The sequence below is a fragment of the Hydra vulgaris genome, chromosome 13, assembly GCF_038396675.1.
Source record: "Hydra vulgaris chromosome 13, alternate assembly HydraT2T_AEP".
NCBI lineage: Eukaryota > Metazoa > Cnidaria > Hydrozoa > Anthoathecata > Hydridae > Hydra > Hydra vulgaris.
Window position 1 is genome coordinate 7,055,456 of NC_088932.1, and position 17,963 is coordinate 7,073,418.

At 31.0% G+C, this 17,963-nt stretch overlaps 1 protein-coding gene across 3 annotated transcripts in view; it reads right to left on the reverse strand.

The window, feature by feature from the left end:
- The window catches only part of LOC100198158 (cubilin), an 80,736-nt gene that overhangs the window by 46,958 nt on the left and 15,815 nt on the right, over positions 1-17,963 (reverse strand). For all 3 annotated transcript variants that reach the window (XM_065816842.1, XM_065816843.1, XM_065816841.1), the window contains exons 7-11: positions 13,047-13,343; positions 12,801-12,968; positions 9,670-9,843; positions 9,003-9,044; positions 8,574-8,805 (exon numbers count right to left, since the gene is read on the reverse strand). In XM_065816842.1, the coding sequence (XP_065672914.1) occupies positions 8,574-8,805; positions 9,003-9,044; positions 9,670-9,843; positions 12,801-12,968; positions 13,047-13,343 (913 nt within the window). The remainder of the gene's footprint in view (positions 1-8,573; positions 8,806-9,002; positions 9,045-9,669; positions 9,844-12,800; positions 12,969-13,046; positions 13,344-17,963) is intronic.

The window sequence follows — 17,963 nt, forward strand, 5'->3', positions numbered from 1 at the left end:
ACTTTTTCTCTATAGGAATGAAAGTGAAACAGCTTATTGCTATATTTGGTCATTTTGTAAAATTTTACATAAACAAAACAATTTTAATTGAAAGTGAAAGCAATGTTACAAATGCAAATAAAAATGGTTGAAGCTCAAAAAACCCTTTCAACAAGAACAATTCCAGAACTTAAAAATCCACGCAATAAAAAAGATGAGTAAATTAATTCATTAATAAAATTTATCGAAAAGAGTGAATTTAAATGGACATTTTCAGAAATAAGTTCAAATATGGGTTTTAACACAATAAATATTTTAACAGATGTATTATGATATATTGATGGACATTATGAAAAGTTTGCTGAGCGATATTGTGGGATACCAAAAGTATTTTATCAATTTACTAATTATAATAAACCTGAAAGATATAAACATAGAAAGAGACAAGTATCATCACTCTCTGTAGATATTTTAAATTCACATTCTCAAAGGTTGTTTGGTAATATTCAATCTGGTTTTTGGAATCATCCAAAATGGAAACCTTTTAAGCAAGAAGTTGAGATGCTGGCTCAAGGGCTTCAAAACTGCAATGTTATAAAATCCAAAAGAAGCCAAGTTCTTATAAATCATCATACAAATGAACAAGTCCAATGTATAAGCAACTCGCTTAATATAATGTACATTCTAACATGACACACACCATCTGAAGATATTACTAATTTGTCAGATATAATAAACAGTGAAGAAATTGATCAAATCTATTTATTAGAAGAATTAGACCTTCTATCAAATGATTGTCGTCGAAGATATGAATATATAGAAGTAAAAAAAGGACTAAAAGTACCTATTATATTAGTAACTTATTCTCCAGGAAGTAACTTATGTAACTTTCAGTGGAATTGGCATACATCTGCTATAGATATTAATTCTGCTCTTCATTCTAGCCAACCCTTAATTAAAAAAATTAAACTAAAAATTCCCAAATATCACTCAAGAGCTATGCAAAAGGCTGCTTTTGAAAAATATGGTCTGATTACTCCTTCTGTTAAGAAAAGTATTTTAAGACATATGTACAAAGATCTAGCTGGTGACGTTTCAGTTGCTGAAACATTATCCCAAGCCGAAGTTGATAATCCAGTAGATATATTTTTTGAACTTGAAGATCCTGATCTGATATACAATTTTCTTGAACTTTATGCTGGTAGACATCGGGACTGCTGTAGATGATAGGTGACATTCACAAGTTGTGTATTTAGCAAAAGCATTTATAGTTAGAGATTTTCGAGATCAAGTTGCAGCCAAACTATCTGATGATACCCATATTTCACCTAAATCATATATCCAATTGCAGTTTATGCCAGCTAGAAAAGAAACAAAAACTTCACAGAGGTACACAGGGATCTTGAATGTGAAAAGAATGGTACAGCAAAGACATTAGCGTAAACAACACCCTGATTCTCATTATGCAGCTAATATATTTCGCTATCAGCATGAGCTTGCTTTGAAAACAAGGGATGTATCTATACTAGTTTGTGCTGATGACAAGCATCCGAATAAAGTAGGAGAACCTTTATGTCCAGTAACATTGGCCGAGCAAGGTTGCCAGGTGCTTATTCATGGTCGCTTGTTCATGAAAAAACGTTGTTTCAGGTTAGTGATCACTTCACACGGTTCAATATAATTCCATCTGTGTCACTGGTTGATAATATACCAGAAAAAATATCTGAGTCTTGGTATGATGGCCAAGTAAATGTGGTATAAAGTGCATTGGAGCCTTCTTCTCCAATTAGACATGCAGTTGAATTAGCAAATCTGAAGCTGCTCAAATAAAGCCAGTTTGTTTATCTAGTCTGATGGTGGTCCTAACCACAGAGTGACCTACATGAGTGTTAAGTTATCTATGATTTCCCTTTTTTTATATCTTGATCTTGAAGATTTGTGTGCTGCTCGCACTGCTCCTTGTCATTCATATAGAAATCCTGCTGAACAAGTAATGTCTTGAATATGGGTCTTCAATCAGTTGGTGTTGCATATGATAGAATGGTTGACAGTAGCGAAGAAGCTATAAAAAGCTGTAATAGTGTTGCAAAAATAAGAATAATTGCAGAAAAGCATAATCTTCACGAAGATAAAATGGGTAAAATAACTGAAAGATTACAGTTAAAAGACAAGAAGTTTAATGTTATGCAGTCTGCTTCTGAAGAACTTCAAAATGAAGTGTGGAGTTGTTTGAATATATTGGATTCTAAGTTTAATCTCTGAGTTTAAACCAGTCAGATCAGGTTATCCTGCTACTGGTAACATGCAACCCAGTACAATCTGCTTCATGTCTTGCTGCCTTGTAGGATACGCCTTTTTAGGCAAAGGCTAGGAGAAGCCAACTCCGATTTAAAACACCCCCTGCCTTGGGGCTCTTGGTTGAGTAAAGGCTAGAGATGGTGTCTCCATAAAAATACTCATCTTGGGCAGATGTTAAATGCATCCGGCTACTGTCTTATAGAAGGCCCTATAGGCAAAGACTTAAGGGGTAAACAAATTCTATCTGTTGACCAGCCTCACACCCCTTCTTCATCTATTAGGCTGGCGCAGATGTATTTACAATACATTGTTTCCAGTTTAGGATGTCGAATGCTGGATCTTCTTGACTCAATGCATGGGTTTCGCTTGTGACTCTGTTTTTATGACTAGGCAACTCATTCTATTATCTCCTAATGAGGGTACAGCTCTAAAACTCAGTTCTATGGTTCTGAGGCCGGCTGGTAGTCAGGTTTCCCAAACTCTGTGGTAGCTCTCAGAGAGGCTGATTCCATCAACAGCTGAAAAATATCAAAGTATTAACAGTGCCATGTTGCGCATGGATGGTGTCCCTGTTTACTTTTGGTGTGCATTGCGGAGGCCACATTTGGCTTAGGGTTTATTAGTAGTAATGAGGCAATTGCTTGGGCTATTAAACGGTGTTCTGAGTACTATCTATGCTTTGAGTCAAGTTCTTCTATCTAAATTTAAAATGAATAAAGTACCAAAAACTATAAAACACAAAAAACTATCATCATCACCAAGTTCTCTAAACCTATCATTCACTAATATTCGTGGTCTTCGAAGTAACTTTTCTTCTGTTGAGTCTTATCTCTTGCAAAGTTCACCAGACCTACTTGCTCTTTGTGAGACTAATTTGAGTTCAGCTGTCTCATCTTGTGATCTTAGTGTTGATGGTTATCTTCCTTTAATTCGTAAAGAATCCAATAGTCACATGCTTGGCCTGGACATTTACATTCGTAAGAATTCACCCATTTGTCGTGAAACTAGGTTTGAATCCACAGACTATTCTTTCATGTGCTTTCGTTTAACACCATTTCACTCTATTGCCTTTCTCTTTGTTCTATATCGCTCTCCTTCATCTCAAGACTGCACTCTTTTCAATGTTATTTATGATCATATTGACCAAGCCCTCTCTCTTTATCCATCAGCTAATATAGTTGTTGTCGGTGACTTTAATGCTCACCACTCTGAATGGCTTGGCTCTTGTGTCAGTGATTCTGCAGGCATTAAATCCCACAACTTTTGCCTTTCTCAATCCCTAACTCAAATAGTCAACTTTCCAACTCGCTTTCCTGACAACCCGAATCATTTACCTTCTCTACTCGACTTATGTCTTGTTTCTGATCCTAGTCAGTGCTCAGTTTCTCCACATTTACCCTTAGGTGCTTCTGATCACAGTTTGATCTCTCTAAAACTAATATCTCATTCTTCTTTATCACCTGAATCTATATCACCTTATTATTGAACCTCTTACAACTGCAGTAAAGCTGACCGGGATTCTTTCCGTGATTTTCTTCGTGATGGCCCTAGGGTAAAAATCTTTTGTCTTCCTGTCGACAAATGTGCTTCTTACATAACTTTGTGGATTCAGGCTGGCATTGAATGCTGCGATTGCCAATCGAAACCGTTTCTTCCATATTTATCAGCAAAACAGTTCTCCAGAACACAAACGTCTGTTTATTACTGCTAGAAACTATTGTAAAAAGGTTCTGTCTAACGTCAAAACCCGCTATTCTCAGGTCATGAAATCTCGTATCTCACCTCAAAAATTAGGCTCTGGTGACTTCTGGAGACTCTTTAATAATATCAATAATAAGAGCAAATCTTAAATTCCACCTCTCTTGTATGGTTCAGACTTTGTCAACTATCCTAAAGATAAAGCTGAATTGTTTACTAAAAACTTTTCATCAATATCATCTCTTGACTCCACTAGTTGCGTTCTATCTGATATTGCCAACAAACAGGTTGATCCATTGCTTGACATTCATATCACTCCAGCTTCTGTATCTAAAGTGATTTCCTGCCTAGACTCTTCTACAGCTTGTGGCCCGGATAACATACCTGTTATTGTCTTACAGAAGTGTTCTCCAGAGCTGTCATCTATACTCTCAAAACTATTCAACAAGTGCTTATCAGAGTCTTGTTTTCCAGCCTGCTGGAAAGCGGCATCTCTTATCCCTACTTTCAAAAAATCTGGAGAGCAATCTGATTCATCTAACTACTGTCCCATAAGTCTTCTTCCTATCATAAGCAAGGTTTTTGAATCTTTAATTAACAAACACTTAATTTCTCATCTTGAATCTAATAACTTACTTTCTGACCATCAATATGGATTTCGATCTTCTTGTTCTACAGCTGATTTGCTAACAGTAATAACTGATAGATTTTATCGTGCATTAGATAAAGGTGGAGAGGTTAAGGCCATCGCTCTTGACATTTCAAAAGTTTTTGATAAAGTTTGACATGCTGGTCTTCTCCATAAGCTTTCTTCTTATGGTGTATCCGGCAACATCTTTAAGATCATCAAATCCTTCCTTTCCAATCGTAGCATAAAAGTTGTCCTCAATGGACAACACTCTTCTTCTTATTCTGTAACTTCAGTGGTTTCTCAAGGTTCTATCCTTGGCCCTATACTCTTTTTAATTTACATTAACAATCTTCCAGATCTTCTCACATCTAAGGTGGCATTGTTTGCTGATGATACTACCATTTATTCTTGTCATGATAAGAAACTAACACCCTCTGATTGCTTGGAGGGGGCATTTGAGCTTGAAAAGGATCTTACATCTGCTACAGCATGGGGCTCACAGTGGCTGGTGAACTTTAATTCAGATAAAACTCAATTTTTTTCAGCCAATCGTTATCGCAATAATTTAGATCTTCCTATATTTACGAACGGTGATGTACTCAATGAGTCATCTACTCTTCATCTTCTAGGATTAACTCTTACTTCCAATCTTTCTTGGAAACCATATATCAAATCAGTTGCAAAATTAGCATCTGCTAAGGTTGCATCTCTTTATCGAGCTCGTCACTTTCTTACTTCGGATTCTATTCTCTATCTCTATAAATCTCAAATCCGGCCTTGTATGGAATACTGTTGCCATATCTGGGGCGGTTCTTCTAATGATGCCCTTTCTCTTTTAGACAAGGTGCAAAAACGCATTGTAAACATAGTTGGACCTGCTCTTGCAGCTAACCTCTAACCATTATCAAATCGTCGTAATGTTGCTTCTCTTTCTCTTTTCTACTAATACTATAATGGGCACTGCTCTAAAGAGCTAGCGTCTCTTGTGCCATCTACTAAAATTTATTCTTGTGTTACTTGTCATTCAATTAAGTGTCATCCTTTTTCTGTGACTGTTCCTAAGTGCTCCAAAAACGCTTATTCGTCTAGTTTTTTTCCTTGAACATCAGCTCTTTGGAATTCGCTTCCTTCATCTTGCTTTCCTGATTCATATAATTTGCAATCCTTAAAGTCATCCGTCAATCGTTATCTTGCTCTACAATCTTCATCTTTTTTCTTTCAGTTACTTCCAACTTTAATTAGTGGTTGCTTGCAGTCTTGTTGGAAGCGAAGATGTTTAAAAATAAAAAAAATAAAAAAAAAATCAAAGTTAGTGAAAAAATTAGTCTGAATTGTTTGACACCAATTTTAAAACAATTTTTAAGTCATTGTTGCCGTCAACATCACTATTTCTTTGAAGTGAAAAGTGCCGTAATCCAGAATGTGAAATCTGTGGCAGGTTGAGGCTGTCTACTGAAGAATTCTCTAAGATCAAATTATTTCCAGACCCTATGATGAAAGATGATAGTCATTTTAAATCTTTTGAGGATATTCATGGGACAGAAACTTCCGAAAATGATAGAACTTCACTCAAAAAAGGAAAGGCAATTCTCTTTCTTTCTATGCCAGTGTACAACATGCCAAGAATAGTGGCATGGTGCTGTGTTGTGATGAGTGTGGTATGTGGAGAATAATCTATACTTCACGAAAACTCAAAACAGATGAGAAGTAACAGCTTGAATATGCTCTAGATGGTCTGTGTTTTTCTTGTGGTTCCTTACTGCAGGATGCAGAATTGCCTGAAGGTTTGCAAGATGCGGTGTATGTTCGATCAATAAATTGTGGTGAACCAGTTGAACCTTTGTACTACTTAGCTAACTATGTTGATATTTGTGTTTATTGTTCAGCAGACCTACCAATAGCAACACAAAAAAAAAGACTATTTTTCTCAATGTGACGAATGCTGTTCTCAGCCAAATATTCCTCACAGAACTACTAAGAAAAAAGTAATATATTGCGAACGTGTTTTCTGTGAGCATTATTATATTACAGTATTAGTTATATAGACTATAATCATATTTTATAGAAAATATTATAATAATACTTTCTTGTAATACATTTCTTTGTTATTTTTATGTTGAGAAGAGCAAGCAAGATGTTTCAAATGTATTTTGTTTTTTTTACAAGGTCTTAGAGATAAGTTTTATTTTGTAATAAAACATTGTTTAAAATTTGTACAACATAGTTTTATTAAAATTTCATGCTAGAGGTCAATTGTAGTTATAGTTGAAGAAATTATGAAATGACAATATTTATAAAATATTCAAGAAAATTCATAATTCAAAAGGATGTGGTGTAAGGTCAAGGCCAAGGACCTAATTTTTGAACTTAAGGCAAGGCCAAGGACTAACAACTCTGAAAAAAGTATAAGAACTAAAAAAATTAAAAAAAACACAGTACTAGTCCAAATAACAAGCCCCATCATGCCTTCATGGTGCACGTTATAATAAAATAAAAACAACCTAATTGTGTACAACGAAGTCTTGCAAATTTCTATTCTTTACTGTTTGTTTTTTTTTTTTATTTACCTGATGAGCTTTACTACTTGTTATACCTTATTCGACCAATTAAAAAATACTCGATTATTCTAAGTCGAGAACGTAACACGATCAAAACATCTATATAGGCTCATTAGGTCTTATTATACCAGGTTTATTATACTTATAAGTATTATTTTTATAGGTATAGTACTACTATTGCAAATGATCGAACATAATTACCTGAAAACGCTTAAGATTTATTTTTCCTACATGATGCATTTTTTAATGTACACTTTTACAAGTCTCTCTTATAAGCTGATTAGCTTTAGGCTGAAGCTTATCGCTAAAAATCAATCTGCCGCAATCCTGACCTTTATAAGTATAAATAGTATGAGCCAGTTATGTTCTTTATAGTTCATTTTATAAGCCCTTTTGGCTATATATTTCTTAGTATCTACACCCTAGTAAATCAGCGTTTTTAAAGTTTGATTAATAATTTTTAGTATTAGCAAATATTTAACAAAAATTTATAATAAAAGTAAAGATATCTTAATACAAAGTGCTTGTTTGGACATTTAAAGGGTTTTGTTAATGAAAAAAAAGCGCTGAATGATTTTGTCTACCATATTTCTAACATCCGGTCCACTGTGCACTGGTCGTAAAAATAACCCCAGAACCTAACAGTTTACATAGCTATAAAAAAATAAATAATGAAATAATGGATAATGGAAATTTGCCGCCCGCTCGCATACTTTTCAGTTTTTTTAAGGACGGGAATTAACTTTGCAATTCAAAGTGGTCTAATATAGGATGTAGCTTTCTAGCATTCATATTTATGCATAATTTCATTATTATAAAATTTAAAACTAAAAATAAAAAAATATCTTAATATCTATAAGATAAAATCATTTCTGTAAGAAAAAATATATATTAATATATAATAAAAATCTTTATTTGGATGATGACTATGGAAGAAACTGTATAGCATAACAATACACTATTTATTCCTTTTCATAAATTAACTTAAAGACCATTTTTATGTAGAAGTTACTTAGGATCACATTATAATTGTGCAAAATAGTAGGCGTAATTATAAGTGTGTAAAATGTGTGAGTAATTTTAAGTGTGTAAAATGTGTGGGTAATTACAAGTGTGTAAAATATGTAGGTAATTACAAGAGTGTAAAATGTGTAGGTAATTAACAGTTAATAAGTTGCAGAATTTATAAAAAATTTGCTTTTGACTGCCTAAAACATTTAAAATAGAGTTTGACTAAAACTTACAAAATAAAGTTTAGACTGCCTAAAACTTACAAAAATAAGAAAATTTACAAACCTATGTTTTCAAAAATAAGAAAATAAATTTGTCTTGACTTTTATAATAATTTTTTTTTATATCTTATTACTTATATATTTATCATAAAATTTCATATAGTTAATAAAACTCACTTAAAAAAAATGTTATCAGTTTTATCAATAGCATAAACACCAGATACACCAGGTGATATCTGTAAATTTTCTGATGGCTTCCCAGATTGAGGAACAATCCAACTTTCTTTATCTAAGACATGCGGAAAGCCATTATCATCAACAGCCCATAAAGATGAAGATTCTATGCTTGCACTAATACTGATGAACTTTTTACCAGGAGGTGACATGTAGCCCCAACCGAGTGGCAATGCTAACAAAATATAAAAAAAAATTTTATGACAATTAAATTTATATACATTTACTACATTAAAATACAATTACAAAATACAAATATATTCTAATAAACAAAATTTTATTTAAATCTTTTCAGTATAACTTATTTTCTGTATTCAAATTTTCAGTTAAAATACCTTTCATTTTAGGTGTTAAAATTACTGTGTTTGTTACCTATTAATGCAGGAGTTGCAGTTGTTACTTCTTGACGTGTCACTAAAAATAGAAAAAAATTGTTAGAAAAATTAAAAAAAAGAGAATAGTTTGTGAAATAGGCCTACTAATAAAGTATCTAAGTACTAATAAAATAAGTATCACACTACTGCACACTATTACACACCACTATGCAACACTAAACACCATCAAACACCACTAGAAACCACTATGCAACACTAAACACCATTAAACACCACTACGCAACACTACACACTAGTAAACACCACTAAAAATCACTATGCAACATTTCACATTGTCAAACACCACTAGAAACCACTACACAACACTAAACACCATTGAACAACACTACAAACCACTACGCAACACTATACACCACTATACAACACCAAATAAAGTATATAAAATTTAAAGCTTCTTTACTTTTTTAATTATCAAATTTTACACTTTTTAACTATCTGGTGTCTTGTGTCTGTGTGAGATTATCTGTTGACATGTGTCTGTGTAAGATTATCTGTTGTTATGTGTCTGTGTGAGATTATCTGGTGTCAACATTTATTAAAGTATGGAAAATTAAATTAAAAAAAAAAATTATTTAAAAAAATTAAACTTGATATAATATTATTGATTCAGAACAATAAAAAAATTTCATTGCTCTTTATCATACCAGCCTCAAAAATAAACTTGAATCCATTTCCATTTATGTTGCTATCTGAGTTAAATTCAACAGCAATTTTATTGGAGGAAATTTGAACACTTCTGTCAAGACCATCACCACACAAAACTAATGGAGCTAGATTACTTGATAATGATTTTATTATGACACTATCTTTAAGGCAACCTGTATAAAAAAAGTTTTAAAGGTTAGTAATAAAATGGTCAAAAATATTTTTCCTCTACTGGCAATTTTAAGTATCAGTAAAAGAAAAACTGCAACAAGAAAATTAAACAGATTAAACTGCCAGTCTTTTTGATACAAAATTTAATAAATTTCTTTTTGATCCGATTGCATTACTAAAGGTAATGCTGAAACAAAAATATAATAGCTTTTATATATATATATATATATATATATATATATATATATATATATATATATATATATATATATATATATATATATATATATATATATATATATATATATATATTGGGGTATGACTAAAAAAAAAATTTAAGAATTTTTTATTCCCCATGTAACCATGAGTGGAGAAATTATATTTATAAACATGAAATATATTTTTTTTATGTAAATTGTCAAAAAAGATCACCCCTCAAGCTGAAAATAATTTTTCCTATCTTTTTAGTGAGTTATAAATTAGAAATATAATAGAGAACCCAATCTTACTCAATATACGACTGTGATCACAAACATCATAAATTCTACAGATTTCTTTACGAGATAACTGAAACTTTCAATAACTGCAATTTTCGATTTGAACCCTGTTGGACCGCGCGAAAGTGCTTCAGCATTTTATAATTGGTTTTTTGTATATAACCGGAATTGTCTTCTTTAACTTTGTCAAACTGTTATCTTGTGTTTTGAACATTATGTCCAAAAATAGAGTTGCTTCAAACAAGAATAAGAAAGTTTGGGAATCAAATTTAGTAAGGTTTGAAAAAGCTAAAACTTCCAGAAAATGTACTAATGTTGTTAAAAGTATTAGTGAAATGAATAAGATGCCAACAGAACAGCGTATCATTGATCGATTTAAAAGTTTGTCATCAAATGTGAAAAGTAGAAAGGAGAGAATTGCAATTGTGGCTGAAGAAACTAAATTGCTATGGAGAAAGCTAAATATTCCTATTCAACAAGGGAAATCGGCAGCAGAAAGAAAAAGAGAAAATGTATTGAAAAAACTTGACAAAGATAGTCGAAAACCCGGAACTCAAAATTTTACACGATTGTTTGACATAACCGATGAGAAAGATGAATGGTTGTGTCAGGAAGATAAAGAATTTTATTGTCTTCAAAAGTCAACAAATGGAAGAGCTGGATCTTGTACCACAATTAAAGATGCTGAAGGTATTCATCCAAGAAAATTAGTGTTGATAAAGAAACAAATGTCCATCAGTCAAGGACAAGATTTTGTTGAATCAGCTAGTGAAGGAGAACCTTCAGAAAGTGAAGAGCAGTGTTCCAGCAGTGATATTGAAGCTGAAGGTCCTTCATCATCATCTAAAAAACAAAAAACAAATTCAGCAGTAAATTTAGTGATTTCTGCTAAGATTAGTACCAAAAAAGCACATAAAGTCTGTAAAACTCTTTCAGAAAGTGGTATTTCTATTCATACTCCAACGCAAAGTGGTATCTAAAAAGGTGTTATGAAAGAAGGAGAAAAGTTGAAAGCAAATTATATGGAAAACCTAAAAAATGAAAAGTGGTCTTTGCACTTTGATGGAAAACAAATAAAGAAAATGGAACATCAAGTAGTTGTTTTGAAAAATGAAAATAGAGAGGTTAGGCTTGCTGTTCTGGAAATGATGAATGGAAAAAGTGAAACAATATATAATGGGATAAAGCTTGTGCTAGATGAGTATGAGCTGTGGCCAGCCATAAAAATGATTGTATCTGACACAACATCTACAAATACAGGATTAAGAAATGGTGTAGTTACACGGTTACAGAAACATTTTAAAACCATTGGACTAGAAAAGCCTGTTTTTATTGGATGCCAACACCATATTCTAGATACTCTTTTGAAACATGTCATGAATGATCTTTTTGAAGGATCGACAATGTCACCATATCTCCATTACCCTTTTGTGACAAGGTTGCAGCAAGATTACGAGAACTTGAAGCTATTGTTTAGTAATATTGGAAATCCTTTGACGAAAGTGAAGCAAACTCGCTGGAGAGATGACATGGATTTCCTGAATCACTTAATAGCATGTTATAGAAAGTTTAAAAGCACAGGTAACTTTCCAAAAGTTAATTTCAAATCACTTCCTGCTATAAGCAATGCAAGGTGGAATTCGAGAGCCATTTTTATTCTACTTGCTTACATTTTAGTACCAGAATACCAAGAATCAGAATCAGCTCAAGCAGCATGTGACTTCATCTGTGGTTCATGGGGTGATATATGGTTTGGGGGTCACTACTTCAATCCTGCAGACTTTGTTAATCTATTAGAAGCATGCAATGAGCATCCAAAAGCATTGAAATCATTGAAAAGGTTTTGGTCCACTGAGCCAACACCAATACCAACACAACGTTCAAATATATGTGCAGAACGTGCTGTGAAAGTGATGCAAGACTTAATGCCATTATGCCATAGCATAGAAAAACTAAATATTAAATACTTATTGTCAAATACACAGTAGACAAATTTTAATTATACATGTTTATTGGTTTCTATAAAGTAGTGGAAGATGTGTTGCAAAACTACATTTTTTAAAAAAAATTTACAAATATTTTTTAATTGGGGGGTGAACTTTTTTGACATATAGTAAAAATGCTTGCTATTTTTCTGATTTTTGCACAAAATCTCCACTAAATTTAGTATGGGGATATAGGGTTGCAAAATTGCCATATCCCTAATATATATATATATATATATATATATATATATATAAATATATATATATACACATCTTTATACACATGCATACATATATATATGCATATATATATATATATATATATATATATATATATATATATATATATATATATACATATATATATATATATATTTAATAAAATTATATATGCAAGAATTGCTTCTTAGTATATATAAGAAATCTCTGTTTAGGAATAATAATAGCAATTATTTGGAAATACTAATTTAAAAAAACCTTCAGATTTCTCCAGATTAAACTTGACTTGATTAATTTTTAGCTCTTTTTCTTTATCAATCTTTATATACCATACACAATGTTGATTTTCAGTGTATTGAGATGCTACTTCTGGGTAAGTCAGAGTTTCTTTATTTAAAAGTGTCATATAACCACCACATGGTGTTTCTAGACAAAAATATTTAACAAAACTAAAATAAATAAATAAATGTTTTGTTTATTTTTATTGTATAAAACTCTGTTTACCTTCTTTGTTAATCAGTCTTCCATCAGCAAGTAAAACAAAAATACCATTTTTGTTAATTTTACAATCAATAATATGAGACAACCCAACCTTTTTAAAATCATTACCATGAGGATTAAAAATATTTACACCAGTTCTTTCATAAAATTCATCATCTGCCAGAATAAACACTTTACCATTACCAGAAAAAACTTTTGAAATCTTTGCTGAATTTAGAGGAAAAATTTTGGGCATCGTATATTTCTTATGCTCATAGAACTGCAAGTTTCCAGATTTTACAACCCATATTCCATTTTCATCTGGAAAATATATATATACATACATACATTTATACATACATGCATACATACATACATACATACATACATACATACATACATACATACATACATACATACATACATACATACATACATACATACATACATACATATGTACATATGTACATATATATATATATATATATATATATATATATATATATATATACATATATATATATATATATATATATATATATATATATATATATATATATATATATATATATATGTATATATATATATATATATATTTCTGATATATATTTCTGATATATATATATAAATATATAATATATATATATATATATATATATATAAATATATATATATATATATATATATATATTTCTGATTTCTGAGTCTTCGTTGATGATATAAAGTATAAAATGAAAAAAATTTTTGTTAAGTGATTTTCTACTAATTTATAATTGCTCTGTTCTTTTAAGGACATTGAGCACTCTATTTTGTAGAATACATTTTAAAGTTGTTTAAATATATATATATATATATATATATATATATATATATATATATATATATATATATATATATATATATATATATATATATATATATATATATATATACACACACACACACACATATATACATAAATATATATATTTTGCTACAGCTGGTACTTCTACCTGCTGCAGCCGGTAGAAGTACCAGCTGCAGCATTTAACTTTACTTATTTAGCACCATTTACTTTAACTAATTTAGCACCATTTTTAAAAATTCAATTTTTGTTTTGTTTGATATGATGATTGATATAATCACTTGACAGATGCAAAGTTTATTACAAGTATGAAATAAGAAAATAAAACTGAAATAAGCTAAAATAAATATGTGATAAAAATAAAGATTTTGCAATGTCTGAATTTATATTTACAAGAATTGTATGATAAAATAAGTTTCTTATATATAGTATATAATTTTATATAGAAATATACTAAATATTCAGTATATTAGTTTATATACAAATATATTAAATATATAGTATATAAATTTATGTATAAATATACTAAATATAATATATATGATAAATCCCAAGTATAAATATATATGATAAATCCCAAGATTTTCAAATACCTGTTCTTGACTTGAAAGACTTTAAATATGTTAAAGTCTTTCAAGAACAGGTATTTTTTATTTAAGTAAAATTTGAATAAAATTAATAATACATTTAAAATATTTTTACAAAAAACTATTTATAAAATTACAAGGAAATTTTTGGTTTTTTAATAAAATACATACTTAATTATTAAATTATAAAGAATTTGTTGCTTCTAAAATTTAAAAAACATATATAACTATTTTTGATTATTTTAAAAATACATTTTGAGGAAGCAGAGCACATGACCACAGAAAAAATATGTTCAGATTCTACACTAGCATTGGCCTAATAGTCAATAAAAAATTATACGCTCTTTGCAAAAAATCAGCACATGTTCCTCCATTTTCAAACAACAGCATTTCCTTTTGAATTTTCAATGACAGTGTCTCACATTGAATTGGTATGTATTACCGATTCGATGTGAGACATATTGGGCAAATGTGCTTTTTTATAGCTTTATTATGTTCTCTGTTATTCTTTTGCTCTTTTCAAAAGCAAAATAAATAGCTTCAGATGGAGAGCCAGAAGAATCAGAAACAATTTTGAGTAGTGCCTCATTTGAAACAGAAAGTTCAACTTCAGATCTATTTACTTATGTCTATTAATGCCTTTGTATACAATTTTTTAATAATTAAATGCATTGAAGCATTGACAAAAGACTGTTTTATTTAGTCTTGCAGTCTTTTATTAGAATTATTTGCTTCCCAAATTCAGCCACAACATACTTCTGCAAGATATATTTTTTTTTTAGTGATCGTCTTAACATTACTATTAATTTTTTAATCACTGGACCACAACTTACCTCAATAACATCACATTAGTTTCCTTGATGCCTATTATGACTAGCATCGAAATCAACCAATTCATTGTTGTCAGAAAAATCATCATCCTTGCATAAGTTACTCTCTGAAAAATCATCTTCTATATCTGATTGCTTGTCTTTGTTGAATTGCTGATCTATTTCTGTTTCTATATCCTGCTTTTATTATACAGGTCTGTGACTTTTTTTTCTTCTTTGAAATAAGAGTTAATTCCAATGTATTTTTCATTACTGAATTAGGAAAAATTATCAAAAAAATTCCATCACATAAGGTTTTTCCGCAAAACGCAAAATACTGTGGGATTGCCTATCTTAAGGCGCAAAATAATGTTTATTACTAGGTTTATAAAAGTGCATTTTGCATTTTTTGGTGTGAAGAAAGGGGACCAGGACAAATCTTGGGCCCCACATGGAGTTTGTTTTGGGTGTGTTGAAGGACTTAGAATATGGTCAAAAGGTACATAAGTAGCAGTCATCACCACAGCGATGACTGCTACTTATGTTCATGCAATGTGCAAGGGTATAGTTTAAAAATAAAAAACAAATTCGTTATCCAAACATTAATTTGGCACTCCGCCCAGTCCCTCACAAACCTGACATTCTTTTACCACAAGCACCCCAAAGCATAGACGATTTGCCATCATCAGAAAGTGAATCAGAAAAAAGTTCTAGTAGCAAGTTTCTAGTAGGTGACTCCAGTGGACCTCAACAATTTTCTCAAGCTGAATAAATTGACCTGATCCGAGATTTGGAACTTCCAAAACAATCTGCTGTGTAATTAGGATCCAGACTGCAAGAGAAGAATTTATTGACACCTGGAACTTCTTTTGTTTGGTATAGATATAGAGAAAAATATTTTGAGCCTTATTTTTCTCATGATAGTGAGCTAGTCTATTGTTCCAATATTAATGGTTTAATGTCCACGTTCAAAGTTCAACATATAGCTTAAGAAAATGGAGACTGTTTATTGATTCTACGAAAAGAAGTATAAAAGCTGTTTTACTTCACAACAGGAATAAGTACGCATCAATACCTGTTGGTCATTCAGTGCATTTGAAGAAAACTAATGGTAACTTTGCATTGATCTTAAATAAGTTAAAGTACAAGGAATTCAAGTGGACAGTTTGTGGGGATCTTAAAGTAATATCTATGATACTTAAACAGCAAGGTGGTTACACAAAATTTCCCTGTTTTCTTTGTGAATGGTTCCAGTGTTTAGCTTTAGTCATGCTAAAGCTAAATACTGGAACCAAAAAGTATTGCCAAAAAGAAAATTAAAGGTCAAAGAGAAAAATGTGCACTTTGATCATTGGTTGATCCTAAAAAGGTCCGTTTACCACCGCTCCAAATCAAACTTGGCATGATGAAGCAATTTGTGAAGGCATTGCCAAAAGATGACAAAACATTCAAATAACTTTCAAGCAATTTTCCTTGTCTGTCTGAAGCAAAGCTCAAGGGAGTTTTGTTGGTCCTGATATTCATAAACTGATGAAAGATAACAACTTCAAAAATGCGATGAACAAAGTTAAAGGTCAGCATGAAATTCTTTTAAAGATGTAGTTACCAAGTTTCTTGGGAATCAGAAGGACCCGAACTTTGAAAATATTGTAAAAAATATGTTGTGCAATTTTAAAAATCTGGGATGCTCAATGAGTTTTAAACTCCATTTTTTGAATTCCCATTTGGATTACTTTCCAGGAAAATCTTGGTGCAGTTAGTGAAGAGCTAGGTGAGAGGTTTCACCAAGATATCAAGGAAATGGAGAGAAAGTATCAAGGTTGATGGGATACAAATATGATAGACAACTACTGCTAGATGCTGCATAGGAAAAATATAACATCCCACAAAAGAAAAAGCACAAAACGATGCTTCGAAACTAAAAAGACATGATTTTATAAATATTTAAAATTGTATATAATGTAAATAAAATATTTTATGACTTAAAATTAATAATTTTATGACATTTTTTTCTTTTAAACATTCCCTACAGAAGTAGTGTGAGGTGGGTTTTGCCTATATTTTAATTTTCACAAATGGATGGCATTTTTAAATTCAGCATACTGAATTGCATATAATTCACCTATTACTATTTAAGAAAAAAATTAAAAACTTCAATTTGTAGACCTGTGTTATAGTACTTCAATAATGGCAGTTGCATACCATGGGCAAAACATAACTGTTGATTCACAGGTAATATTCTCCACGTGTTCTGTCAGAGAAAAGTTTAAAACACAGAATGTATACCAACAATATCTTTTTGCAAATCAAGTCCATGTTGTGCAAGCTTTTGTTCTAATATCTCAATACACTCATCTGCAGACATTGATCCTGTTATATGAATTAAGCCTAAGCTCTAGAACTGATAATTTTGTGCATGTAAATTAATATTGATATAACAACGGTTATGTATTGATGTCCATTCCACAAAAGATAAAGAAATCTTTCTTCTACACTGAATTAAGGGGTTTTTTTTGCCAGCTATCCCAGTAATTAAAAACTTCTTATTTTTTTGCTGTAATCTACAACCATTTTACGCAGTGTTGACTGTTGTGGGTAAACTTTTGATACCTGTAGCTATAAGACCTGCACGTATATCGCTAGAATGGCATATAACATTAAACGAAATCCCATCAAGGGCTGTTAATCGTGCAAGTGTTGC